This window comes from Sapajus apella, unplaced genomic scaffold (genome assembly GCF_009761245.1).
Source record: "Sapajus apella isolate SASKATOON/1434 unplaced genomic scaffold, GSC_monkey_1.0 scaffold3, whole genome shotgun sequence".
NCBI classification, from domain to species: domain Eukaryota; kingdom Metazoa; phylum Chordata; class Mammalia; order Primates; family Cebidae; genus Sapajus; species Sapajus apella.
In genome coordinates, this window is record NW_022436943.1 from 57706974 (window position 1) to 57730697 (window position 23724).

General features: G+C 41.4%; 1 protein-coding gene across 5 annotated transcripts in view; it reads right to left on the reverse strand.

The window, feature by feature from the left end:
• The window catches only part of ZFAT (zinc finger and AT-hook domain containing), a 220908-nt gene that overhangs the window by 146910 nt on the left and 50274 nt on the right, over nucleotides 1–23724 (reverse strand). For 4 of the 5 annotated variants that reach the window (XM_032254175.1, XM_032254165.1, XM_032254198.1 and 1 more), the window contains one exon: nucleotides 10348–10599. In XM_032254175.1, coding sequence (XP_032110066.1) covers nucleotides 10348–10599 — 252 coding nt within the window. Of the gene's footprint in view, nucleotides 1–10347; nucleotides 10600–12310; nucleotides 12755–23724 lie in introns of those variants that run through there. The other variant, XM_032254180.1, reaches the window with a different exon arrangement.

The following is a 23724-nucleotide window of genomic DNA, read 5'->3' on the forward strand; positions in this document are numbered from 1 at the left end:
GGGCTGGGAAGTGCAAGGGTCCTGGACCAGAATCCCTGTTCCAGCAGGTACTCACCAGCTGGGCTTAGGCAACTTCCTTCACCTAGCAGAGCCTCAGCGTCTTCATCTAAAAAGGAGAATGGCACCCTGACCCAGTGGTCGAATCACAGCAGAGAAACAGTGCCCCACACAGCAGCAGAGACAGATGGTCACACAGAAGAGGAAGCAGCATCACCAGGGAACCCAACTGGGGTAGGTGAGATTCACAATCCCTGCTGACCCAAGATTTGGGATTCCATGGATCTCTGAGAAGGTCTGGAGGAGATGGCCTCAGGGAAGTTTAGAGGTGTGTAAACACAAGTATGTAAAACCCGGCAGCCTTATTTACACTGCAGTTTGCTCACCCAGGCCCACCTCTAGGGACGCTGCAGCTCCCCATGGGCTCATGGCTCTAGGGCTCACAGTTTCTTCCTTCTCTAAACAACTCTGATAATGTAGCTTACTGTCATTTATCTGAGCTTTATATCTGAACTATGTAAAGTATAAGAAGCTACTGGAGTAATAAAGGTCATACGCAGGTACTTTCACCAGGCAGCTGTTTGCCAGGACTGCCTACATTGCAGGTATTGGACGCGTCATAAGGAATGAGACAGAATTCGTTAGCTGGCTTGGAGGGTGGCGGGGGCTTTCCAGGAAGAAAGCTCTGCCTGCACAAAAGGATCTAAGACCAGTGGGGGCCAATGGCATACAGAGGCAGTGGCCCAAGATGAAGGAGTCTCAGTACAGGGTGAGATCCATCCATGGCTAGCAAAAGCAGGGGAGTGGCGGCCACGGGAGGACCATCGGCAGGAAGCAAGATGGCCCCCGTGTATTTTATACTATTCTGCGAGGGTGGGCTTATAGGAAGCAGATTTGGAAGGACAGCGGCCAGGCTGAAGACTGTTCCAAACCGTCTGCATTAGAGGTAATGACAGTGGACCTGGGGCAATGGGAGGAAGGAAGAAATGTTGGCAGGACTAGGGGACTGAGAAATTTGCAAATGAGACAACGGGAAATTCAAGATGATACTGAGGTTTCTAATTCAAATGACTGCATTAGATGGCAAACAAGAGGTAACTTCCATACATAACCCTTAAATACAGGCGAATAAACTGATGGCTGAAGTCAAAATGTGAAAAGCAGGAGAGAGGGAAGAAAAAGAACTAAAGCAGCTGTAGATTCAAAAATGCACGGGAGCAAGTATGGATGGCGGCCAGTCAGCCAGCAACGTGTACCTACCTGCGGCCTCAGCCACATCACTGGGCCGCCTCCACAGAGAAATACAAATGGAAGGTATAAAATAATTAACTTTGAGTTTCATACCCATTAGACATTGTACAGTTCTTGTGTCTGTTCTATGACAATTGGCATTTTTCATTCAAAAGATATTTACTGAGCCCTTGCTGTGTGCCCGGCACTGTTTTGAAAGCTGGAGACAGAGCCAGGAAATGACATACCCACAAAGAACAAGTTACTTGGTCTGTTTGTGACAAATCCACCAAGGACTAGAGTTTGGCCCTGGACTTCAGCGAAGAAAAGACAGGTATGTCCCGATTCCGTCCACAGGGAACCAGGCCATGGTGCAAGCGTGGGCTCCCGCCTTCGCAGTTACCAGCGGATGGGGAGACAAACACACAAACCAGCAATGAGAAGCCCGGGTCTGCTGGGAAGCTGAGCACAAGGGCGGGGACTCTGGAGGTGGGCCTGGAAAGGGGAAGTAAGGCTGTGACGTGAAGACCAGCAGGAATCAGTGGCACAGGAGAGGGTTGAGGCATTCCACAGAGAAGGGACAGATGACAGGATGGGGCCCTGCTGGCTCAGGGGGCCCGTGCATGTGCCAGGATCATTGAAGATTAAGCATATGCAGAGGGAAAAGGGTAAACAGGCATTCTAAGCAAAAAGAATGACATGCACAAGAGATGGTAAGAGCACAGGACACTGGGGCTTTCAGAAATTCACTGTTGATCCAGAGGTGGGCGAAGTGGGAGAGGGTAAGAAGTCAGGGTGCACAGCGGACAACACGAGGTCCTAAGTGACATAGCAGGTTCTTAAGGAACTTAGACTGTCCCTGAACAGCAGTGGGTGTCATGGAGGGGCGTCTTCACAGTAGGGATAAGATGGGTTCATATGCCATAAAGATGCTTAACGCTGGGGAGACAAGATGGAAGGTGACAGGCATACAGCCAGGGGATGTCTAAGAAAATCCACTGAAATTTGGGGATAAAATAGAAGAACTCCTCTTTACCTTTCTGAGCTCATCCTTTTGAAACTTATCATTTATGTGTGTATTATAACACCTAAGGCATATTAACACAGCAGTCTGTGTATCTGAGCCAAAAGGCCTGAGTCCACAACCCTAGTCCACCACTTACTACAGTGTGACACTAGATAGGATGCGTGCCCCGGTTTCCTCATCCATAAAATGGAAATAAAAACAGTAACTACCTCATAGGGCTTTTATGAAGAGGAAATGAATTAATATTTGTAAGACACCCAGAAGAGGGGCAGGCCCATTGTAAGAACTCTATAGATGTGTATTAAATCTTAAAAATCCAACTTATTACTAAATAAATATTTATTGGGGATAAATCCCCCAGAATATCTGTAAATGACTGGTGTACACAGAGCATGAATTGGAGTAGACTGGCAGACTGGAGCTGTAACAAGAGTCCACAGAAAAGGTGATAGAGCCACAAGGACAAGAGCAGGGATGGGGGACGGACTGAGATATTCAGCAGATTCAATCGACCATGCTAAGTATCGGGATGTGACAGGGATGTTCCTGGCTGAACTGGGGGGCCAGTCACCAAGATGAAATAGAGGAGGAACATCAGTTGGGAGCTAGATGAGTTTAGGATTGAACACGCTGCATGACTTAAACCACCTGGGGGGCATCTAAACTGAAACATGGATAAGGAAGGTATTTGTAAGATATGAGAACACAGCTGGTGAGAGAATCAGGGAAATGGATAAGAACCATGTGGCCATCACCAGTGATGGTCACCAAGCATTTCCAGGGCTCCCCTATCCCAAAAACGGGGCAGAACTGCACTTCTTGGCTCCTTGAGGTCAGGTGGGGCCATGCGATCCCTGCTGGCTGATATGGTTTGGATTTGTGCCCTCACCCAAATCACATGTTGAATTGGAGGAGGGGCCTGCTGGGAGGTGACTGGATCACAGGGATGGATTTCCTCCTTGCTGTTCTCATGATGGTGAGTGAGTTCACATGAGATCTGATGGTTTAAAAGTGTGAGGCACCTCACCCTTCATTCTCATTCTCTCTCTCTCTCTCTCTCTCTCTCTCTCTGTCTCCTGCCACCATATGAAGAAGGTCCTTGCTTCCCCTTCACTTTCTGCCAAGTAAGTTTCCTGAGGCCTCCCAGTCATGCTTTCCTGGTAAGCCCACAGAACTATGAATCAATTAAACCTCTTTTCTTCATAACTTATCCAGTCTCAAGTAGTTATTTATAGCCGTGTGAAAATGGACCAATACACTGGCAAGTGAACTGTGCTCATAAGAGCATCTGTCATTTGATGAGCTTAGGTAAAACCACCCAGGGCTCTCTTCCCTCCTGTACCATGACCAGCCACATTCAAGATGGTGGCTGCTCACTCCGGCAGGTCCCTGAATGAGCAGAGCCCCTGAGGACCTGCAACACCAACAGGAAGGCAAGCACAAGAATATTGAGCCACTGTCACTCAGGGTAGCTCTGCTATCAGGTGTAACCATGTCTCTCCTTAATCAGGGACAGCAACATGATATGCAGAAAAGGGGCCGCTCACAGAGCAGGCAGGCAAGAGCAGCGGCATGAATGGGGCCAGGCAGAAGCCACACTCACAAGTACACCCAAGACCAGGCATAGCTGGAGACCACTGGGCTCCCACTCACCTAGTTAGTACAGAGGAAAAAATGAGGGTTTACAGGCAGCAAAAAGAAACAGACATTACCACTATCCATCTTTCCACAAAGAAAAGCGGGATGTTCAGAAACTGACATTTTCACCTGCAAATTTTCAAACATGACTAACTCAAAACCATTTTCAGTCATGGCAGGTGTTTATCAAGCCAGCTGTTTTGCTAATACAAATACAGTAGAAGGCAGAGACCTGAAACACTGTAATAAAAATTGTCATGAAGATTACAGGTGCATCTTAAGTAAGACCACGAAATGAATGCCTTGTCTTTGATAGGAAGAATTTAACAAGAATAAGAGGAAATTTTCACAACTCTCCTTGCATAAAATGACCCCAGAAATAACAAGCTTAGAAAAGTTCAGAAGTCACTTTTATAAGTTTGACATATTGATTTCTGTAGGCTGCAAAACATTTTCAAAACACCAGCTGTTCTACATAACTGCAAAGGGAAAAAAATTTCTTTTCCTGGTTTCTTTTACCAGTCAAATGCAGAATAAAATAAATGTTGAATACATATCGAAAGTGTTATTTTAACTTGCAATGGTTCAGGGTAAGAAAACGCTTGTTTTGTTTTAATTGTTTTAACAAGCTATGAAACCAAGGTGAGTTGTTTGAAATGTCACTAGACTGCACTTGACAGAAAACGTATTAAAACAATTACTGGAGAATTTTCCAAATTGTAATACTGTGCTTGGCAAACGAGGGAACACGGTGCAATCGCAGGGATGCCAGCCACAAGGCAGCTGGGCATAAGGTCATTTCTGCATATTTTAGAGCTTCAACAGTGTCCAGAAGGGGAAAAACACCAGAGTGTCTACCTTTCCATTTGGTATTTGTTAAATTAAAGTCCATTTAGGTCATTCAAATCAATGGTATATGAGGCCATTTTCTCTACAGCTATTCCTGGAGGGAGCCAATAATCTGATTAGAAAGGACTCTGTCTGTCTGCCATTGCTGAAGAGACTGCCTAATTATTACAGAGTAGGAAATAAGCATCAGGAATCCACACAGGGTGCCACTTCCATTGCTTATAAGGTTAGAGAAACATCTGACAAAGGCATGCTAAACTGAAGAAAGCTCCATCCACTAGGTAGAAATGAGAGCAGTCTTACAGCACGGATGATCGAGTGAACTGGCAACAGGGCAGGAGTGGGGAGACAACGTGGGTCCCGCCCCAACCAGCCCCCAATGAGTCATGCGACCGCATCATCATCACTTCTGCATCTCAATTCCTCTGTCATAAAATTAGAACCTAGGTCTAAAAGGGGAGTTTTTTAAGCCAATCTCAAAAGGTCACATACTGTGTCAGTCCCTTTACACAGCGTTCCCAAAATGACAAAATCACACAATTGGAGAATGGTTGGTAGTTGCCAGGCGAGGGTGACAATCGAGGGACAGGGTGCATGGCCCTGTGGCTACAGAGCAGTTCCGCCTCCTGGCGGTGAGCACAGGTCACACATGTGAGTGGCAAATTGGCAGCAAGCCACACACCCTCTAAGGTCCAAGTCCTGATTCTGATACCATGCTATGGTTGTGTAAGGGGAGCCACTGGGGGAAGACAGGGTGAGGGACACATGGGACTCTTCTGTATTATCTCTGCAGCGTCCTGTGAATTCACAATTATCTCAAAACACAAAGTCTTATTTTCCAAGGGGTTTTGGAGACTTTGAACTGCCAGATTTGTATTTTCTCCATGCACCCAAGGACTTCATTTTATCTACTGAATTCTATTTATTTAAAATAATTATTTAAGATAGTCTTATCTACTCAATTACATTTATTAAGATAATTACTTTGCCTATATTTATTGGTCAAATATATACAGTTGACCCTTGAACAATAGGAGTTTGAACTGCAAGGGTGAACTTATACCGGAATTTCTTCCATCTCTCCCACCCCTCCAGAAAGACCAACCCCTCCTCTTCCTCTTCAGCCTAGTCAACACGAGGAGAATGAGCATGAAGATTTTTATGATGACCCACTTCCACTTAATGAAGAGTAAATACATTCTTTCTTCCTTATGGCTTTCTTAATAACATTTCATTTCTCTAGCTTAGTTTATTATAAGGAAATAGTATATAATACATATAACATACCAAATATGTGTTAATCAACTATTGGTAAGGCTTCTGGTCAACAATAGGCTATTAGTAGTTAAGTTTATGGAGAGCCAAAAGTTATACTTGAATGTAACTGTTGATACTGGGATGGTGCCCTTAAACCCCATGTTGTTAAAAAGTCAACTATATAACTGCCTTACTTCACAACTTACAGAAAACAAAAATACAATGTCCAAATGAATCAAAAATATGCAAAAAATAAAACCAGATGGATAACAGAGAAACAGAAGCATATTCTTTTAAATTGGGGGGGATGTGAGGTAAATTTTATAAACTACAATAAAAAGGGCAAAAAATGTAAAAGATACATTTGACAATACCATACAAACAGTGGTGACAATACTGAAATTTAAAACTTCAGCAAAATTCAAAAGGAAAAAAAGCAATGCTACAAAGAAAATTAAAAGACAAATGACAAACTGGAGAAAATATTTTCAGCATATATGATAATTCAAAGGTATAAGTGCATGAAAAAGGAATTTCCCCAATCACGCAAAAAACACAAATAACTAGTAACTAGATAACAGAGATAGCGCACTAGTGACCAAAGAGGGGCAAATTAAAACAATTAAAGTGAACTATTCACAAAAAGGACCAGTAAGGACAGAGGCTGACACAATCCAGGATAAAAAGGATACAGGCGATCTGAGGACATAGCCCATGATGGAAAAATAATTGATATGCACATTCTACAGGGCAGTTTGACAATATATATGCGTGTCAAAATGTAACATATGCCCTATTTGCATTTTCCTAATGCAAAACAAAGAAAAGCAAAGCTACAAAGAAAACTAAAAGATATACTTACAGACTATGTGATCTATCCAAGCACCCTGCTGAAACTATCTGTGCCTCAGTTCCCTCTTCTATAGAATAGGAATAATAATAGTGTTTACCTCTTAAGCTGCTATGAAAATTTAAAAGCGCTATGAGCTATAAAATCCTGAGAAACAGCAACTGCAAAGTAAAAAGCACTAAAAAACAGCTCGTTAAAAAATTAACAAGCATTAAATTATTAGTCATTTATTTAAGATAACAATGGTACAAGTGCAAAAAATAATAAGAAATTTAAAATGCATGCTCAGGACTGTTCACCTGAGAAGTGTTTTTTTGGAATTTCAGAGAGAAAATTTTAAAACAATTCTAAAAGCCCATTAACTAGAGACCAATGAAGTAAAATGATGTATGCCTGTGCTTACGAAGAAATGCTGTACAGCCTGTAAAAATGACAACAAGCAACACTGTTTTGGATAAGACCACATAGCAAAGCAGTCAAAAGCACAGACCCTGGGGCCAGCCCACCTGGTTCACAACCAACTCCACCACTTAGGGGCTGTGTGACCTAAGCAAACGGCTGAAACTATCTGTGCCTCAGTTTCTTCTTCTATAAAATGGGAATAACAATAGTCCCTACCTTGACCAGCCACAGTGGCTCATGCCTGTAATCCCAACACTTTGGGAGGCTGAGATGGGTGGATCACCTGAGGTTGGGAGTTCGAGACCAGCCTGGCCAACGTGGTGAAACCCTGTCTCTACTAAAAATACAAAAAATTAGCTGGGTGTGGTGGCAGATGCCTGTAATCCCAGCTACTCAAGAGGCTGAGGCAGAAGAATTACTTGAATCTGGGTGGCAGAGGTTGCAATGAGCCAAGAATGCGCCATTGCACTCCAGCCTGGGCAATAAGGGCAAAACTTCGTCTCCAAAAAAAAAAAAAAAAAAAAAAATGGTGCCTACCTCTTAAGTTACCATGAAAATTAAAGTGGCTATTTAGTTGTAAAACGCAGAGAACGCCAGGGAAAAAATGCTAGAAAACGGCTTGTTAAATTTAAAATATTGTCATGAAAAATTTATCTGCCACATTAGTGAGTGAAAAAATGTCACAGAATATTATGTATCATCTCAGTTCTGAAAAATACATACGGGTATACGCAGAATGGAGGAGGGCCTTCTCTTTTTCAGAAAGTGTAACAGTCATTGTCCCCAGTTAGTGAAATTTTGGAATATTTTTACTTTCTTAGTATTTTCTGTTTCATTACAGGTATTAAAAACTAAAACAAACAACCTGAAGTCTGGAGGAATGAGAAGCAGAAAAATTTGGTGTTTCAAAAGAGCAAAGTCTCTGATTTCTAGCCATAATTGTGCAGAAAGTCCAGGAGTGTCTCAGAGGAAGCCTGACAGGAAAAACCCTGTAAAGACACACACAAAAAGGGATTCTCGAGAAGACAGCACAAAATGATCAGAGAGAATCTCTGAAGGACTCAGGCAGTACAGAAACTACAAACAGCAGAGCTGCCTCAACGGCTAGAACTGATTAAAATGCAACACCATCACCTAGCTGTGCCAAAGTAGGGGGTGTGCATGTGTGTGCATATGAGACAGAGAGAGGGATGGCGGGGGAGAGAGATGTGGGGGAGAGAGAGATGGGGGGGCATGGGGGGAGGGGGGGAGAGAGGGAGGGAGGGAGAGAGAGAGAGAGATTGAGAGAGAGAGAGAGAGAGAGAGAGAGACAGCGAGTGTGCATGCACACACAAGAGGGTGGGGGAAAGACTCTGTAACCCAAATCCAGTGATTAACAAATCACCGGAAATCAGAGCTTCAGGTTCAGGGGAGGTCCATCCTAATCCTTTCTCTTTCAACCATCTCATTTCTAAAATTGTCTTTATTTCCCAAAAGGACTTTAGGTTCTGAAACATGATGCGGATTATTCTGAAATGACAGCATTCACGGCCTACGGCTCTCACACAGCAATTACTCAGGCTCCATCTAGGGACAGCTCCACCTCCTTTGATCTTCATGGGTTATTTTCATGAGCCCGTGCAACCCCACAAGGTTTTACATCATTGCCTTGAGAGTTCTTTATGAGAGGGAACAGTGTCTGGTATTTTCTACAACTTGTGCAGATGTTGGCAATAAGCCTTGGCCACCAACCTAGATGTTCCATAAATATTTGTCAATGCATTACTCAATAATTCATCTGAACTATGATAGGGTTTTGCAAACCAAGAGTCTTGCTCATTGTAGGGAGGCATCTATAGTGAAGAATTTAAGAATAGGGGTTCAGAGTAGGATGGCCTGGGTTCAAAGGCCAGGTCCCTTACTAACTAAAGGACCCTAGACAAATCACTCACTCTCTTCTGGTCTAAACGCCCTTACCCATGAGGCAGGAAGGATGACAGCAGTACTGGATCCACGTGGCTATGAGCAGCTCACTGTAATAGCTGGCATTTACTCAGAGCTTTTGATACGGCAGGTACTGTCATAAGTAATTTACAAGTCCTATCTCATTTCATCTTCAAAGTAATGATAGGAGACAGTACTGCTTTTATTCCGATTTTACAGATGAGGAAACTGAGGCAATGAAGTTAATAAGTGCTGAAGCTGGGATACAAACCCAGACAAAGCCACAACCCAGAGCCTATGTTCTTAATGAGAACTGCATAACATGCTTAGCACAATACAAAACAGAGAGAACTTAACACGAGGTACAGTTTGAGGGCTTTAAAAATGGCACAAGGACCCAACAACAACAGAAACCACAGCAGAGGCCCTCACCACTCTGGTACAGCCTTGCTATTTCATTCTTCCTGCGAAGGTCATCTGCAGACAAGCTACCCCACAGTGACTTCATTCCCTGCTCACATTCATCTGCATTTCAGCCTCTTTCAGAAGCTGCTTCAGAGCTGAAGCCTAGTCAAGAACATATCTGAAGGAAGCACCCGATAGTCTTTATTTTCCTCAAGGATGCCCACCGAAATCTAGTCCTCAGCCACCACCAGCCAATCAAGGTCCCTCACAGGAGCCCTGAGGATCCTCATCTCCACACTTCAGCCCACATGGCCCCATCCATCCACTAAGATGTCCTTCCTTCCTTTAATTCAATGCCACCCAAACTGTGACAGCAGATTCGTTCCTGACTTTCCATCAGAATGCTTTCTCCTGCTGACAATTTGTTACCCAGTAACACAATGCATTTAAAACCTTGTCTTCTTTCCCAGAACAGAAGCTCAGCAAAGGTAGAAGCTGCGTTTTACCAACCCTGCAGCCCTCAAAGCATCTAGCAAAGCAGCCCCATGACCTGCATGCCATGGGCGTCAACTCCCAGATGACACATCACTTCAAAGATTACCTACAGCAATAGTCAGTCATCATTAGGAAAATAAGCACTTTTCCAGATGGGTGAGATCTGAATAAATATATGCTATTTCCAAGTAATAACCGACCCAGTGAAACCTGATATTAGCAGATACACCTCTTCATAGGAAATTGACATGTACAGCCCTTTGGCAGCTTTTACCTGCTTCTCCTTCCTCCTCACCCAAATTCAGCACGATAATGCAGATGTGCTTCCGCAGCTGGCGCGTGTTGGAGAACTTTCGACAGCACTTGCTACACTCCAGGCTGCTCGGAGGCAGGCTGTTCCCTTCCTCCAGAGCCAGTGGGCTGTCCTCCGTTGGACTCACGATGTTTTCTGCCAGTTCCTCTTCTGCACTGGGCTTCTTCGTGGACCCCTTAGGCCTGCCTCTCTTCCTCTTCATGACCAAAAACTCTACCGAGGAAACAAGAAGGCACAGTGGAGTCACGTGAGACAGCAGTGCAGGGCTCACGTTCACACTCCAAGTGTGAGGCTATGTTCAGGTTTCACATTTTATTAAAAATGAAAAATTTGAGGGGATTCCAGAAATTAACAGCTGTATTATCTTTGGTGCTAATATCATTGTATCTGTGTACTAGTGGGTAAACAATTTTCTAATGTTCTGCTTCAAGGCAACCAGTTTATCAGCATCTCTGTACATCCTTCTTCAACAATGCTGGGAGGATCTGAAGTTGTAGCTGTCAACCCCCTATTCACAAATCCTGCCCCTTGTGAAGCACTGCTTCCACTGAAATCCAGTTCTCAGAAACTGCTTAGGGACTTCTTTGCAAAGTGTTCTCAAAGGCTTCTGAGCTTGTCATGCCCTTAATGAGTTACACAATTATTCAGATTATTTCAAGGAGTCATAATTATTAGAGTCAAATTGTCCTGGCAAAAACAAAAAAGTAATTACAATCTAAAGCCATAAATTATAGGACTAAGAACAATAACAATATTTTTACAGTTTCCTAGGGACCTAGTGATTTTCAATGGCATGATCACAGCTGCTTTAGAATAAGTTTAAAATCATTTTACAACTTGTATTTCTTCTCAATTAGTGTTAATTTTTAAGGCATTCATCTCTGCAATGAAGGTAGGAATTAAGAGGGGTAAGCAGGGCAGGGAGGAAAGCATTTCATCCCGTTGTGTGAAGGTGGAGGGGTATGGTCTTCAAAGATGAGACCTGAGAGATGTCCCTGAGCAAGGCCAACCAGAGACCCAGCAGCCTAGCTAACATCTCCAATGCCAGCCATCTGTCTGGCGAATGTGTGGCATTTCAGCAACCCTCTTTGAACCTGAGCATTAAGGCAGAGAAAGGAGTCCTAGATTCTCACACCATCTTGGGTACACATGCATGTGCAGAATCGGGATGTCTCTCAGGTCCCTTCCTGCTCTCTCTAAAGCTGTGGCTCTGCACAGTAAGACTCCAGCCACTTCATCTACTGCTACTACCATGAGGGCAGGTTAAGTAAGTCACCTGTGCTCACAAATCACAGAGGCCACAGGGGCAGAGGGGAGCAGAGGTGGGCAGGACAGTCTGGGGCAGAGTCTGCGGGGATACAACAGCCTGACCACAGGGAATCTGGACAAAGAAGCCTGCCTTGGTATGGCGTTCCCATTAGGGAGACCAGGCACGAACGAGGCAGGAGATTTGCTGGGAAAGGTGGGCCCTTGCTGGAACAGAGCTTCTACTGAACTACAATGCCGCTGGTATGTGAGTCAGCCTTGGCTGAAAGATCCAAACCAGAGCCCTGCACCAGGGCAGCCAGCGAGATTCCTGCCTTCACTCTATCTCTCTGGGGCATGGTGGGGAGGGGAGCACAAGGGATGACAAGGTACTTAATGATAGGAGGGCAAACCAGATAAAACAAGGGACACAGGTCCTGGGAGCCTTCCCTAGATTTAAACAAGGAGAACAAAGGCTGCGTTTCCAGGAAATCAGTCCGTGTGCACAGGAGAAGAGAGGGAAGAAATAGATGGTACAGAGTGAGAACAAATCATTTTCCTCAGACTCTTTAAAACTTTTCTCCTTATTATTCTTCACACCAATGTGTACTTGCACGACCTACTGAAGCAGCAATTAATATCAGAGAAGCAGAATTAACAGAGGCTATAAAACACCCACCTCATATCATGTCAGTGGAATTCCAGAAACAGGGTGCCTAACAGTTGACTGAAGTCTGTGGCCCAGGTCTAACCCCAGTGAGACTCGGCCATCCCGCAGACAAAAGCCACTCCTCCGAAATGCTCTACCAGGATGCCGTTGTGTAGTGAAGAATTAACTTTACCCGAAGAGAAGTCTGGCCTTTGCCCTTGGCTACAAGGAGGTGATTTCTAGGCCCCCAGATTCCCCTCCTGATAGGAGCATCTCTGTTTGCCCAGGGACTTTGGCCACTAGACAAACAATGGGATTTATGATGGGGACTTGGGAAAATTAAAGGCATTGGTCAGAACCTACAGGAGGGATAGGGACTAAAAGGCAGCATGTGGGCAGGGTGTCGTGGGGTCCTAGTAAAACCCTGGGATACCAAAGCTCCAGTGAGCTCCCCTGATGAGCAATACTCCCGGTCCCTCCATGGAGGGACCGAAAGCTCCACATCAGGAACCTTCCCAGTCTGAGACTTTGCCCACATACCTCTCTTCCCTTAACTGGCTCTCTGATTTGCATCCTTTGAGTATAATCAAATTATAATCATGAGGACAGGGCTTTCCTGAGTTCTGTGAGTTGTTCTAGCAAATTATCAAAGCTGAGAGAGGCCACAGGGAACTTCCAAATCTGTAGTAATAAGAAAGAAGAAGGGGTGGCCCAGGAGACCCCCCCCAAACTTGTGGCTTGGGCGGACTTGGTCGTGTTGAGGAGAACTGTGCCCTTGAGTTTGGCAAACTTACTGTCGGGTACCCAGTGTTCTCTCCACACAGACACAATGGAGCACACAGAGCCACAGTGTTTGCACTCGCCCGAGCATAGCACAGCGTGCGGTACAGCAGCCATCACGAGTTTCCCTTTCCCCAGACTGGAGACTCCTCGAAGGCAGAATCCCTGTCCTGATTGCTCTTTATCCCCCTCAGCACCTAACCTGGTGCTCTGCATGGCAGGCAGCCAGCAAATCTGGGTGAATTAAACTGATGAGCAATGCACAATTAATTCCACGGCAAGGAATAAATAAAACTGGCCTGAAAGCTTTGGAAAACCTCAAACATGATGGTGACAAAACTAATCTTCCAGCTTGCTGCATCCATAATTCAGAGCCTCAAGACCAATTAGCTCGCTAAAAATGAAATATTCATAAATGAGCTTAAATAATTTAAGCTCTGAAAATGAGTTGCTGCTGTCAACTACCCACATTTTATGGCAGAGTTAAGAATCTTGGAACTGGGCAAAGAAAATCATGTAACCTCTAAATCAAAACATTTCAGTGGAATTAGCTTTAATTCCTCTTCCTCCCTCTGAATTCCTTGAATTAATCTGTCACTGAACTCTATGGACTTTGCCCTAAAGATGTCTCTCCAGTAAATCCCCTCTCTGTTCACAAAGCAATCTCGCCACCCAGATGCCTGCACGTGGTGTCCAGATTCCAGCCTCCTGCTCTGGGCTTTCTCTGCCTCCATCCCTAATCTGTCATTCATTTACTCTAGAACCTTCCATCGTTCTGAATGACTTTGCCCACAACTCTCAGGCCTGGCCTTCTAGGTCTTTTAGCACATGATCCAACCCTAACGTTATTGACATACACACACCACACACACACAGAGTGGCTCTACCTCCACCTTCCTCCCCCTTGACTGCTCAGGGCAATTTTCTAGACGTCTCCAAATATACACAGATAATCCCTGTCTCCTTTCACTTACCTGTACTATTCTCCCCACCTGTGACCACCTCCCTCATCACCAATCAGACACAAAGCCCCAATTCAAATCCTGACATGTCAGTTCCAGTTAAGACCTCAGTGCCTCCTTCATGAGGCGTTCCCAGTTAAGTGAGCAGGATGACCATTCCCACAGCTTGATTGGAATTACAGTGTTGGCCACACACACGTGGGGTGTATATGCGCCCATACCACTCCCTAAGTGTTTCTATCTTTCCCCACCTTTCATTACAAACCCTGAAGTCTGAGCTGGCCTTTTAATTCTTGGGTCCCACGGCGTCTTGAACAGAGCTCGAGTAGATACAATTAATAAGTAAACACTGATCCATTGTTTGATGATAGGAGAAGAAACATCTGGAGAAGAAATCATTTCCTGTATCCTAAGTTTCCAACAGGAAGAAAGGGCTGAGCCACAGTGCCTCTTAACCCTGCTCTAAATCCATAGTTTCAGGACAACTTCCTCTTTGCCAGAAAATCACCCTCGCAGATCCAAGGCCAAAAACTGGCAAGGTGCAGAGAATCAGCCAAAAGATCTCTAATTCAATCAGAACACAACATGAGCATTAATGCAAAAAATAGCCCAACATTATCAAAAATTTAATAACGTAAGCCCTTTATTTGTGCATCACTCAAGTTTGCACTTTCCCAGCAATTATCTCACTTTATCCTCATAGAAACCTTAAGAGATGGATGTAGCCAACAGAATGTCCTCAGTAGGAAAGGAAACAAGCGGCACAACGGTTCAAGTGGCTTGGCACATTTTCCAGGGCCAGCTGCTGAGCATGCAGAACTGGAACTGGGTTTCCTTATCCCCCATCAAAAATGCTTCTACGGAATCATATACCCCTGAGGCACGGATAAGAAATGGTCAGCTCTAGACACATTAATAGAGACAATCTGTGCTCTGCAGAGAATGCTGGCTTGGAGCGGGACCTACCTGGGATCAAATCTCTCCTGAGCCTCAGTTTCCAATGTGAAAAATGAACACAAAACTGCCTCTATTTTATAGACTCGCTACTGGTAAAAGTAATCCATTACAATGCTGAGCACAGAACTCAGGAGGTAACTGATGAATGGCAACTGTTTAATATTATGGCCAGAGTCATTAAGATTCTGACTTAGAATATCTCTTTTAAGAAACTATGATCCTCCCAGCCGGTCCACAGTTAGATAATATGATTCCTGACGTACATGCACTCTCGTTCATTCTGACTCAATATGCATTTTTTCCTTAAGTTCTTCATTTTAAAATAGCTCTCACACCAGGAAAGCCAATACAGAATTAAAGGCACACAAATTTTATTATGCCTAAAAGCCTGGATACGGCCAGCCTCCCAGAACTCACACAGGGCAGCTCAATCTCTAGTCATACCAACTCGAGAATTTCGGAAAATCCGGAAAGACTAACATTTTAAGGCCCTGACAGTCAATCTCTCTGACATTTACTTCCAAAGCTCAGGAAGCAATAGGGGAGACAATGAATTATTTATCATAAATAAGGAACACAAGCCTTTTAGGTTTATGAGGAATGCAACATCCCCTTTGCAGGGACACACTTCATCCTGTTCCACTATCCCAGGCACCGGGGAGGCTGAAGCCATCTCAAGCCTGCTCCTTGTAGCTTTACCAGCCATATCGTGGAAATGCCACGTAACTAATAATTATTAAGCACATACATCTCAGGTACCATGCTAAGCACTTCACATGCATGTCCTCATTTAATCCCCAAGGAAGGCATCAGTATGATATCCATGATATAGTTGAGGTCACTGAGGCTTAAGAAGATTAACTAATTTGCTTCAAGGTCAGGGAATTAATAAATGGCAGGGCCAGGACTTGAATCCAGACCCGTTTGCCTAAAAGTCAGTGAACTTCATACCCATGTCATAGCAAGTCCTTTGGACAGTTCAATTAATATCTAAGCACAGAAATGACACACTTTGACTTCTTCACTAAGTTCTGCAGGAAAAGAATGATAGTCTCATGCAGTGACAAGCTTCAGCGTGACCCAAAAGTATATGGATATAAGGAACAGGAGGGTATAATGTGTATCAGGCAGTCACAATAGACTAAGGCATCACTTATGAACATGTACTTGTCTCAGAACCTATGAAAAAGGCCAGTATCTTATCTCCCATTGACAGATGACAAAAGTCACAGCCTGGAGGGGCCATGCCACTTGCCTAAGCCCAGAGCAGAGCCTCAATGCTGTGGTGCAGGCTGTGCCCCGTGTAAGGGGGTGACTGGAGGCTCACCAGGGCCAAATTCCACTAGCCAAGCTATGTGCTCCAGCACCCACTGCATCAGCCCTGAGAACGTTTTATGTTTGTTCACCCAGAAAGATCTCCTGTTACTAACTCATCCCCCCAGAATGGGGGCACCTTTTGTAATCTGCACAAAGGTCCCTGTGTGCCAGCCCAGACCCCAGCAATCACGTGAAATCTCCAGGAACGGAGCCTAAGTCTGGTTCCAAGACGTGTGCCATTTCCACTGCACTGTGCTGCTGACCAGGGCAGATTAGAGGGCTCAAAGTTCCTACAGGCACTCAGAATGCCTTGATTCATGGTAAATGCCCAGAAGAGGGAACATACAGATTTAAACATAGACATCACCTGGGAAGCCTCCTTTGACCCTCACATTAGAGGAAGTCTTAGCAGCCTGAACTTAACCGTGCAGAAGCACTCACCCTGCTGCACTGAAACTGCCTTTTTGCCTATTTGCCATTCACCAGCCAGGGGGCCACAGTCAACAGCCTGTGGGCCCCTCCTGCAGCCCCAGCACCTAGCACAGCACCCAAACATACAGCAGGCACACAAGAAACAATTAACAACTAAAGAGATGGAAAGGGGGAGGGGAGAGGAAAAGAAAGGTAAGAAGAAGGGAAGAGTTTCTACAGAGGGTCTGACATGAGAGAGAAAATGGAAGAGCCAAAACAAGGCTCTCAGGAGACCCATGTACATTCTTCCTCAACGGCCCTAGCCTCCATCAGGATAAATGAACGCATGAGCACGCACACACACTCTCACACACACACCCATATACAAAATCATACACATGCACACTCACACACCTATCCATATACACAATCATACACACACAAGCACCCATACACATAAGCACACACTCACATGCACACTCACCCACATGCCCATGTACACAACCACATGTACATGTGCAGTCACAAATGTACCATATACACAATCTCATACACACATGCACTTACACATGTGCCCACAACCAGACACAGCACACTTACAAACATGCCCATCTTCACAATCACACACACACGTATACTCACAATGCGTCCAGATATGCAATCACACGCATGCACACTCACATATGCCCTATATACAGTATCACACATATGCACATTCACACACCATCTAATACACAATCACACACATGTGCACATCAAACATGCCTATATACACAATCACACACATACAAACACACCCATATACACACACATGTGCCCTCACAAGCAGACCCATATACACACAGATATGATCACACACTCACATGCGTGCGCGCACACACACACACACACACACACACACAAGAGAATGAGCTTGGTCCATGAAATTTATTATTGGATCACAGCCAGAAGTTTGATAAGGAAAAAAGAAGGAAAATTAAAGGTCTTTGTGTAGACCACTTCCTACATGAGCAAAAAAGATTAAAAGGCTATAAAATAAACCAGAGGATTTCAGTGCCTTCATGTTATAATGAGAGACTAAAACAATAAATCAATTACTACTCAGTTAAAGGTTTAATTAAACCATTTCAAGTATCTCTCAACTTAAAATGAATTGTGAAGGTTAAACCTGAATGAAAATCATTAGAGAGAAACTAAGCCTCTACAAGCCTCAAATTTTATGAACTTTCACAAAGAGAAAAAGACTTGAAGTTCATGACTTTTTAAAAAAATGTTGTCGTGTTAAGAGGCTGAGTTTAAGGAATTAATACTTTTTAAAATTAAACTACACAGACAAAAATTGTTTAGCATACACAACAAAAAAAAAGAAAATATATTCAAGAATAATTTAAGTGAAAAGTAAATTATATAATAAAGAAAAAATAATTTATAAAAGTAGACTCAATAATAAGAATTTGATAATTCCTGGACTACACAATAACATGCAAATAACATCAAACCAGCTGGGCCTCAATCCCTTTCTCTCACTTACTAAATAGGTAATCTTGAGTATGTTATTTTAACTCCTCTGAGTCTCTAAGCCACATATTCCTCAATTATAAAATCTGGGCATCAGCCAGGAAATAGATGTGAACAACCCTATAAACCAACATATTCTAACACATATACTGAACATGCCACCTAGCAAGAGAAGAATGCAAAGTATTCTCAAGTGCACATGAAAAATTCCCCAAAACAGACCACATGTTAGGCCATAAGTCAAGTCTCTGTAAATTTAAAAGAACTGAAATCATTCAAGTATGTGGAATTAAATTAGAAATAAAAAGAAAGAAATTTGGGAAATTCAAAACTTTATGAAAATTATATGGTAATCTTAAATAGCCAATGGGCCAAAAAGGAAATCATAAGGGAAATTAGAAATACTTTGAGATGAACCGAACAAAAACACAATATACCAAAACTTACAGGATGCAGCAGAAGCAGTTCTAAAAAGAAAGTGTATTGCTTGCATTAGAAAAAAAGAAAAATCTCAACTAAACAACATAACTTTACAACTCAAGGAATTAGAAAAAGAAGAATAAACTAAGTCCAAAGTTAGCAGATGGAAGGAAACAATAGAGTGGAGCAGAAATAAACAAAATAGAAAAAGAATTTTTAAAATCAACAAACTAAGAGCTTGCTTTTGAAAAGATAAACACAGCTGAAAAACCCTTAGACTAGTCAAGAAAAAAAGAGAGGCCACAAATGAATTAAACTATGAATAAAAAAGGATACATTATAAATGATACCACAGAAATACAAATGATCATAAGAGATTATATCAACAATTATATGCCAACCAACTAGATAATCTAGAAAAAAATTGATAAAAACCTAGACTCACACAACCTACCAAGACTAGATCATAAAGGAATAGAAAATCTGAATAGACCAATAACAAGTAAGAAGACTGAAACAGTAAACAAAATCTCCCAACAAAGAAAAGCCCAGGACCAGATGGTTTCACTGGTGAATTCTACCTAATATTTTAGAAAGAATTAATGCCAATCTTACTCAAGTGCTTTAAAAAAAAATTAAACAGGAGAGAATATCTACCAACTCATTTTGAAAGGACAAAGCTAGACAGACACTACAAAAAAAAAAAAAAAAGAAAAGTGTAGGTCAATATTCCTGATAATGCAAAAATACTCAAAAAAAAAAATACTAACAAACCAAATTCAATAGGACATTTTAAAAAATTACACATCCTGATAATGAGGGATTTCTCACTGAGATGCAAGGCTGGTTCAACATATGCAAATAAGTAAATGTGATATATAACCTTTATAGAATTAAGGACAAAAATCACACATGATCATCTCAATAAGTATGAAAAAAGGTTTGACAAAATTCAACAACCTTTCATGATAAAACCTCTCAAAAAATCAGATAACAAGGAATGTACTGCAACATAATAAGGGAATGTGCTTCAACAACTGACAGACCCACAGCTAACATAATACTCAATGGCGAAAAGCTGAACACCTCCTCTCAGATCAGGAATAAGACAAGGTACCTACTCCCACCACTTATATTCATCCTGGCATTGGAAGTCCTAGCCAGAGTAATTAGATAAGAAAAAAATAGAAAGCACACAAAGTAAAAAGGAAAGAGTGGAACTGTCTCTGCTTGCAGATGACATAGTCTTAGATATAGAAACCCCTAAAAGATTCCATCCAAAAGCTGTTAGAATAAATGTGTAAAGTTACAAGATACAAAATGAACATACAAAGATCTATTGTGTTTCTATAAAAAGCAACAATCTGAAAAAGAAAACAATCCCATTTACAATAGCATCAAAAAGAATACTTAGGAGTAAATGTAATCAAAGTGAAAGATCTGTATACTAAAAACTATCAATGAAAGACATCAAAAACGATGAGTTTGGGTCCTTTGTGGGGACATGGATGAACCTGGAAACCATCATTCTCAGCAAACTGACAGAAGAGCAGAAGATCAAACACCGCATGTTCTCACTCATAGGCGGGTGTTGAACAATGAGAACACATGGACACAGGGAGGGGAGCACTACACACTGGGGTCAGTTGGGGGGAAATAGGGGAGGGACGGTGGGGGGTGGGAAGCTGGGGAGAGATAGCAAGGGGAGAAATGCCAGATGTAGGTGATGGGGAGGAAGGCAGCAAATCACACTGCCACGTGTGTTCCTATGCAACAATTTTGCATGTTCTTCACATGTACCCCAAAACCTAAAATGCAATAAAATAAATAAATGGGAAAAAAAAAAAAAGAAATCGAAGATATCCCACGTTCATGGATCAGAAGAATTAATATTGTTAAAATGTCCATACCAACAAAAGCAACCTGTAGATTCAATGCACCCTGGGAATCTAAGGTAAAGCATGGTGACTATAATTAACAATACTGTATTGTATACTTAAAATTTGCTAAGACATATCTTAAATGTTTTCCCCACACACATATAAAAATAATGGTAGCTATGTGAGGTAACAGATACATTAACTAACTTGATTGTGGTATCATTTCACTATATATATGCATAACAAATTATCACTGTAAACTTATACAATTGTGTCAATTATACCTTAATAAAGCTGGAGAAAGAAAGAGAGAGAGAGAAGGATCTGAAAGAAATATCTCACATCAATAGCTTACCCTTTGCAACTTAAGGAAAAAAAAAAAAAAAAAAAAAAAAACAAAAGCAAAACAAAATAAAAAAAAAAAAGAAAAAAAAAAATAACCCCCCTTTACTAATTAAAAAAAAAAAAAAAAAAAAAAAAACCAGAAGCAAACTAAATCCAATACAAGAAGGAAAGAAATAATAATGCCTAGAATGAAAAGAGATTAAATAAAATATAGAAAACAAAGAGAAAATCAACAAAACCAATGTTTTTCAAAGATTAAGAAAATGACAAACCTTGAGCTAAACTTACCAAGAAAAAACAGCTAAGACTCAAATTGCTAAAATCATTAGTGAAAGGGAAAACGTTACCATTTAACCTTACAAAAATCAAAATAATTATTAGAGATTATGAACAATTGTATGTCAACAAATTAGACAACCTAGATGAAATGGAAATTCTGTAGAAAAACTACTGAATGTAATTCAAAAATAGCAAATATGCATACACCTATAACAAGAGATTGAATCAGTGGAAAAATAAAAAGCCCAGGACTAAATAGTTTTACTGGTGAATTCTACCAAATATTTAAAGAAGAATTAACATCAATACTTAAAAATATTCCAAAAAATAGAAGAGGGAACACTTCTCAAGTCATGCTACTAGGAGGCCACTATTACCCTGAAACCAAAACCAAAGACATCAAAGACTCTAGACCAGTATCTCTTATGACTACAAATGCAAATATATCTAACAAAATACTAGGAAACTGAATCTAGCAGCACAGCAAAAAGATTATGCAACATGACTAAATGAGATATACCCCAAAAATACAAGGGTGATTACATCCTAGCATGTAAAAATGTATCAATGTAATATATCATATTAATATAACAAAGAGGAAAAAACCACGTGGTCATCTCAACAGACTCAGAAAAAACATCTGACAAAGTCCAACACCATCTAATGATTTAAAAAATAAACAATACTCAACAACCTAAGAATAAAAGGAGCTTCCTTAACCTGATGAAGAACATCTAACACACACACACACCCCCCATCATACTTAATGGTAAAAGACTGGATACCTTCTTCCTAAGATCAGTAACAGAACAAGAATGTCTACTCATCATTTCTATTCAAAGCTGTACTGGAGTTTCTTGCCAGGGCAATTAGGCATGAAAATAAAATACCAAGAATCCAGATTAGAAAGAAAAAAGTAGAATTACCCCTAGTCACAGATGACAAGATTATACATATAGACTCCTGAGAAGTACACTAAAAAACTAATAAACACATTTTTAAAGGTTTTTTTAAAAACTAATAAAGTTCACAAGATCTAATAAACAAGTCCAGCAAAATTGCAGGATAAAATATCTATGTATAAATAACAGTTGCACTTATAAACTAGCAATAAACAACCTGAAAATAAAGTATGAAAACAGTTCCATTTATAGTAGCATCAAAAAAATAAAATACTTAGGAATTACAGTAACCAAGGACGTATAAAACTTGTACATTGAAAAATACAACACACTGTTGAAAGAAATTAAACAAGACCTAAATAAATGGAAATATATCCCATGTTCATGGATTGGAAGGTTTAATATTGTTAAGATGGCAATAGTCTCTGAACGCATCTTGAAATGGCTTGGCTCTGGGTCCCCACTCAAATCTCACCTCAAATTGTAATCCCCATAATCTTGACTTGTCAAGGGCAGGACCAGGTGGAGGTAGTAGGATCATGGGGTTAGTTTCCCCCATGCAGTTCTCATGATTGTGTGTTCTTATAAAATCTGATGGGTTTATAACTGTCTGGCATTTCCCCTTGCTTGCACCCACTCTGTCCTGCTGTCCTGTGAAGAAGGTGCCTGCTTCTCCCTTGCCTTCCACCATGACTGTAAGTTTCCTGAGGCCTCCTCAGCCATGCAGAACTGTGAGTCAATTAAACCTCTTTTCTTTATAAATTACCCAGTCTCGGGTATTTCTTCACAGCAGTGTGAGAATGAACTAATACAGATCTAACGCAATCCTTAACAAAAATACAACTGACTTTTTTGAAGAAATAGACAAGCTGATCCTGAAATTCATACGGAATTGCAAAAGACCCTGAAAAGTCAAAACAATCTTCATAAAGAAGAACAAAGTTGGAAGATTCAAACTTCCCCATTTCAAAACTTACTACAAAGTTATAACCATCTAAACAGTATAGTATTGACATTAAAAGAGACATATTGATCAATGAAATAGAATTAAGGATCCAGAATTAAACTCATATATTTATACCCAATTGATTTTTGACAAGGGTACTAAAAGCAATCCTACTCCTTGGTATATATCCAAGAGAAATGAAAACAAATATTCATGCGAAAACTTGTAAACAAATGCTTACAGAAGCACTAACCAATAGCTTAAAAGTGAAAACAACTCAAATGTCTACCAACAGAAGAATGGATAGACAATATGCAGCATATACATGCAATGAAATATCACTCAGCCATAAAAAAGGAATGAATTACTGATACATGCTACAATATGGATGAATCTTGAATGACTGCTTAATGAGTGCAGAGTTATTTTTGGAGCAATGAAAATGTTCTGGAATTAGGTAGTTGTAGAATTTGTGCAATCTTGCAAACATGGTAAAACCATTGAATTTTATATTTTAAAATTGTTAAAATGGCAAATTTTATTCCATATGAATTTTATCAAAAAAAGCTAAAAAAAGTAGTGACCTGAAAAATGGATCAGAAGTAAATACTCAGAATGCAGCACAAGATAAAAGCAAAGAAAACATAAAAGTTAGGGTAAAGGTATAGAAAAGAACTAGCAAACATTTAAGTCTCAGGAAGAAAGGCAGAAAAATAATGAAGCAGAA